Below are 6,408 nucleotides of genomic sequence, written 5' to 3' on the forward strand. Positions count from 1 at the left end.
CGGGATTCGAACCTAATAGCACTTAAAAGTAAATCCTGGGGCTATCAAAGTTCACTGTTTCATATTCGGTATGCTGTAACTTACTCGGCAAACAATAACCCAGCGACACTTTAATCATCAAAGTTCATGTCGTAACGCTTGAAATACGACCAGTAATTTTCGGGTTTCGAACCTGCTTATAAGATGAACCAGCGTAAATAAGATCAATATTTTTACGGGATTCGAACCTAATGGAAACTATAGCGACTATTAGTCATTAAAGGTCCTATGACCTCTGATTTGGAATTTCCCCTTTTTTGGTATCGATAAACTAAGTAGACACCCCTTTACTACTCAGTGTCACTATTTCTTATGTTTGCGCGAACATATTCGGAAAAATCGGGTCTTAAAATACTTTACTCGCACATATCCATAAAAACTAGTTCATTTTTTGGCCACTACTCACGGTGTGGCGCTTTAATTTTGTGACGTAGGTTCCGACAAACTTCATTCAGACTTTCATTACAGATAATGAAAGAATTGTTTCCAACTACGCAGAGCACGAGTACGTTCACTATGGAGGAACAGGACACCGCGTCTCGTGATGATGATGATGATGATGATATATTGATACCGTTCTCAAGTCCTGTTACACCACCTGCTATCACCAAACCTAAAGCAATCTTCAACCCTGACGATTATGCCCTACCAATCCGTACCTTTGGAACACAGACATTAATTGTAAGTTTTTATCAAGCTTTTGTTTCGTAACAGTCGTAGAAATTCAGTTTTCCTTTCATTAAAAATTTATGAAAAATAATCTTTATAGGAACGTCGTCATACTGCAGTACAGTATGATGCGAGTTATTTTAGAGCTGAAGCTGATACCCAAACAGAGAGTAGGCCTACCAGTACAACATCTGTTATCCAGTGCGAGCTCTTATGTGACAATAATGAATCGGATGAATCGGACATGGAATGTGAGGATAATGAGGAAGAATATTTGGATCCAACCTGGAATCCTGATGATTTTAAGTAAGTATATAAATGTTTACCTAACCCTTTATTTGGAAACGTAAGGCTGAAACACTAGTTTTAATTCTCAAGGAATACTTATGATATTCAATTAATACATACAGCTAGTGAAACTAAAATCATGAATCATTTTAGATTCTAAAAATTTTTTACAGAGATGACGGAGATGATGAAGAGGTTACGACATACTCAGTATCAGTAGCCGATGATCCACTCACGGAGGCAAAATTTCTCTGTTTTGAGTCAGCAGTGTTGTCTCTGCTGACTATCTGTACGATCTGCCTGTCACCATGTCAAGTAACGAAACGTTCAGTATCTGGATCAGCCGTGAAGTACCAGACAGTCTGTAGTGGTCCCGATTCGCATGTTAGGGAATGGTCTTCACAGCCAGAACATCAACGGATGGCACTAGGAAATTTACTTGCTGCTGCGGGTGTCTTCTTCAGTGCTCTGAGCCCAAGTAAGTTCTTCACCATGTGCCAAAGTCTGAACATCAAGATGATAAACTTGCGCCATTTCTTCAGACTACAACGGAGTTACCTGAGTTTGGCTATCTATAATGTTTGGACTCGGAATCAGAAGGTAATGGTGACGGAATTACAGAAGCGAATAAAAAGACGAGAAACAAGCTATCGCTAGGTGGAGATGGACGCTGCTGTTCACCGGGCCATACAGCAAAGTATGGTTCGTACTCGATCATCGATATGGAGACCCAAAAAATTCTGGACTTTCAACTCATTCAGGTAACTCAGGATATCTCAGCTATGTGAAACTCTAACAAGATGTTGAGGTAATTTTTAAACATTCTTAAGGTGAAACCTGATTTTTTATTCATTGTTTTTTTTTGTAGAGCAACGAAGTAAGAAGTTCAAATTCAATGGAGTTGGAGGGATTCGAACGATGCATGGCATTTTTGAAAGAAAATAAACTGGGAGTTAAAGATATTACCACCGATCGTCACGTTCAAATAAAGAAATATTTACGGCAGAAAATGACAAATGTTACCCACTTCTTTGATGCATGGCATATATCAAAAGGTATTCAATTTGCAGATATGATAATTAGAATTGTCGAGTCGAGAAGATACACAATATCCATGTAAGATGAATAACGAGCAACGTTTTGGCTAATAAGTAACTATTAGCCATCATCAGGCGTACTGATGATGGCTAATAGTATTTAGCCGAAACGTTGCTCGAAATATATACAATTTACAATAGAACTTTTTATTTTTGGCTGAATCTATTGTGGGATTTCTCTCACAAAATTTTAATTAAAAGGTACCAGGTTTTGGATAATTACATGTATGATTTTATTTAGGAGAAGTAAAGCAACTCGAAAAAGCAGCAAAACAGAAAAAATTCAAGAGTGTTGCAGAGTGGACAAAGTCAATTTCAAATCATCTCTACTGGGTGGCCTCAAGCAGTGAGGGTGATGCAGAAATGGTGTTAGCGAAATGGAAGTCAATTGTCAACCATGTCGTTGATAAGCATGACGGACATGGCGAGAAATTTAAACAATGCGAACACGGCGATTTGGAGGAAAGAAATTGGCTCAAGTCAGGTTAGTGTGTCTGACAGTATGAAGATTTCTTATCTAGAAGATGTTTGGAGTTATAAGACTGTATACTCCAAGGAAAATGTTAAAATAATTTTTTCAAAATCTATGTATGATACACAGAATTGGTGTAAGACTGAATATTGAGATAAAAATTAATTGAATATGAAGTTATTTTGGTCGAGTATGTCTGATATCTAAGTAGCTCCATCTGATGGGATAGCTGGTACCCTATGGTTTTGATATGGAAATCATTACAAATCTGAATAAATTTTGAAATTTCAGGAGTTTTTACCTCCAAATAAGACGACTGAGTGAATACATGCATTCAATTTTCTTTTTCTCATATCATTATTCGTTTTAGGTTCTGCGTGCCACAAACTGCTCAAAGACATTGTCTTAAAACGAAATCTCCTGGCAGATATTTGACAAGTAGCCCCAAGTTCGCAAACATCCGCCTTGGAGTCCGACCACAAAATTGTGATATACTTTGCCCCAAAATCGATGCATTTCTTCTATGATTCAATGTTGTCAAGGTAAAGAATTATTTAGTTATATATCAAATATTCGTTTGTCAATGTTTACCCAAAATTGTTCATTGTGGCATCCATTTTCAGGCTTCAGCTCTCAGCTATGCACTTTAATGAAAACAGTGTTCGCGAACAGGCAGTTGACAAATCTGGCAATCCACAATTCAAATTGTCGTATCCAAAGGCTCGTCATGGTGCACCAGTAGCGAAAGAAGTGAAAGTCCCAATAACCTACTGTGAGTTTTACTAAATTTCTATTTTTTGAAAAATGCTGCAACATCTCTTTACAGAAACTGTTTCTGATTTTGAATGCACACTTAATTCAATTTCAGATTATTTGTCCGACTGTATGAATGAGGTGATAAGATTAAGAATGGAACACGAGAATCATCAGGCAGCTTCTAGAGCATGGAAGGAAATAAGTGTGGCAAGTGAGAAGGGAAATGTTGTGGATAAATTTGATCGGACTGATATCGTGAAAGAAGAAGTCGTTTTAGCTCATGTTAGCCGATTTAATCTACCTGTGAAATCTAAGTAAAACACAAAGACATCTTAACAATGCATAGATCGGATTTATTATGTAATTATACAATGTACAAAAATGATATGGCAAATACAACATTTTATATATAAATCCCTTTTACTTGTCATCCACGAACCTATAACCTCTCTGGTATAGCTGGATACTCAAAGCCGGTATAAAGTTCATTTGGAGAAGGCCACTTAAGTCGTATTGTTGAGACAACACAGGAAGGCAGGATACGACGATTTCCACGACCAAGTATGCCCCATGCCCAACGACAGAAACGACGGTACGCAATGTGTCGATATAATCTGGAAATTAGTATAAACGTGAGAAAGTTGAATTAGAACAAAAATTAAATGGTCAAAATATTTTGTGACGATTTAACTAGGTGTGTTCTCAAAATTGTTTTACCTTCTGTTTAGTTTTAATAATGTCATTAATATTTTAATAATAATTTACTAAGCAGTATGTTTTTGATAATCACAGGTATGCATTATTTTTTAATGAATTTTTAAGGAACTTACTCTTCAACTGGTTCCTCATCACCTACAGGCCAGTTATCTCGGACGAAATCATAAAAACATACTTTTAAGACCTCGGGCTCGAGGCAGTTTGCTCTGAAACCATGCACTTCAGTAATGCAGAGTACATTGTTGGCAGTGCTTATTTCTTTAAGGCATGGAAACTCTTGGCAGCACACATTCATTCGAGTTTTTTCCATAATGCTGCAGACATTTCTGCACAAACACCTAAAAATATATTCATTTTTAAATATTGTATATTATCTAATTATTTCTTACCTGAAAAAAAAAATTTGCTCAGCGAATAATCACTATATTTCCTCGTTATTTTTGGCGCAAAAGAAAAAAGAGGGTTTTATTCACCTTTATTTTATACAAAAATAGTCTTGCACGCTGAGGAGAGTAGAAATGTAAACCGGGAAATTTGTTTTGCAAACAAGCGGCAATAATAATGTTTATTGAATTTATTTCGATCAGCTGATTGACGTAAACAATTTTACCAAATGCCAGAATCCAACATGGGAATTAATCTACGCAGTCCTAAACGTATTTATTCTTATTTAATTAATAAAAATATCCTACATACCAGTCCGTATTGTCAGCTCGCTGACGATATTCTTCATCACTGCTTATATCGTCTGAAGATGAAGCCGAGCTGTCGTCGTCGGAGTTAGGCCTAATTTCCCTATTTGCTGCTAGCGGTTCAAACATGTAAGGAGCTACGTTATTTACGTTCCTTGCATCTATTTCAGTTATATCCAAAATTTCTTCATCCGATGACATTTTGCGACAATAGCACGAATGATTAGCGCTTGAATCGACGTATTGTTCTATTGTTATCGCAACATTGGCGAGATCGCTTGTCGGAACCTACGTCACGGCATCGGGCCACCTATCGGAATTTTTATGAACTGGCGTTTCGGCAAATACCGTAAAAAGTGAAATTTCAACCACCAATTTGAAACCAATGATCAATTTATTTCTTGCTTAATTGTCTCTATAATCAATTCTTTAATATAAAAAAAACTTCCGATGAAGTAAAATCGCGGATATAATTAGAGGTCATAGGACCTTTAAAGTTCACATGCAGTTCACATGTAGTACCGCATGCGCAATGTGCCGATTTCTCGACTTAGAGCCATTACAGCACTGACTAATGCGCATGCGTTAGGTAGAAACGGAGACTTGGGAAACTTTACGGTTTTTGCCAGTAGCATGGTACGCACTAAATTCAAAATTACTTTATTACCAATATTTTCTAAGCATAGTTTCATTGGTTGCCTCATTAATTAAATTCAGACCAAACCAAATCAAATATCATATTTTTAATAACCTAAAAGTACATTATGAACTTTTGAATGGTCTAACCCCAGTATAGTCCCCCGTGATTTGGAAATTCTCGGAGCTCTCCGTTATTTACTTACTAAATGACGTCACAAACTGTTATTTCGCCGGTGCTTGTTGTCTAACAATTCAATTCAATTCTTTATTTACAGTAACCTAATAAGTAATTTTAAGTTTCAAATAGGCTGGAATTCTTTATTTACAGTAACCTAATAGGTAATTTTAAGTTTCAAATAGGGTGGAAAGTACATTCAGACAATCTGTTGGTTCAGAGAGACCGATATTACAGTATCAATTTATACATTTCGTTTCGAAGCTGTCAGTTGCCGAATCTGAATGAAGATGAATTTTATTTGACGAAATCGGCGGAAAATATATAATAATAATAATAATAATCAACAGAATTTCAAGAGGGTTTTCGACGAAAGTCAGAAAACCCTAATAAAAAAGAAATTGAACATAACATATTGAGAATCCGAAATGACTTATCTAAGCAATTTGATTGATCGAGGCGCTGACGAGAACGGACGATTGCTTTGTGATACACATATACAGTGAGTGCGCGTAACAACAGCTGCGCGTGGATAGATCGATACAGCGAGGTGCTACTGAGAACGGTTATTAACACGCGTGCTATTACTGTAGTACTGTGCTCGGATAGATAGATGCTGTGAGGCTTGGATGAGAACGGACGATTGCGTGCTTGTTATATACAAGGGGAAGTAATCCCCACTCATCACCACAAGTAATTTTTTTTCCTTATAAATGGGAGGGAATAAGACAGAACAAATTGATGTTAATGAAAATCAATATTATTGTCCATATTGTAAAAAATACATTGATAAATCTCAAAAATCGCGTCATGAAAAATCTGCAAATCATATAAAAAATGTAATAGATTTTCAAACTCCAGAAA

The 6,408-nt window shown here is 36.4% G+C and overlaps 1 protein-coding gene across 1 annotated transcript; it reads left to right on the forward strand.

Moving 5' to 3' along the window:
* Positions 1-555: 555 nt before the first annotated feature.
* On the forward strand, positions 556-3,639 carry LOC141904346 (uncharacterized). Its single transcript, XM_074792932.1, is given in 8 exon segments — positions 556-720; positions 809-1,014; positions 1,170-1,474; positions 1,594-1,757; positions 1,865-2,051; positions 2,936-3,107; positions 3,189-3,337; positions 3,434-3,639. Coding segments are annotated over 8 exon segments (1,554 nt in total).
* Positions 3,640-6,408: the final 2,769 nt, after the last annotated feature.

This window comes from Tubulanus polymorphus, chromosome 4 (assembly GCF_964204645.1).
Source record: "Tubulanus polymorphus chromosome 4, tnTubPoly1.2, whole genome shotgun sequence".
Taxonomy (NCBI): Eukaryota; Metazoa; Nemertea; class Palaeonemertea; order Tubulaniformes; family Tubulanidae; genus Tubulanus; species Tubulanus polymorphus.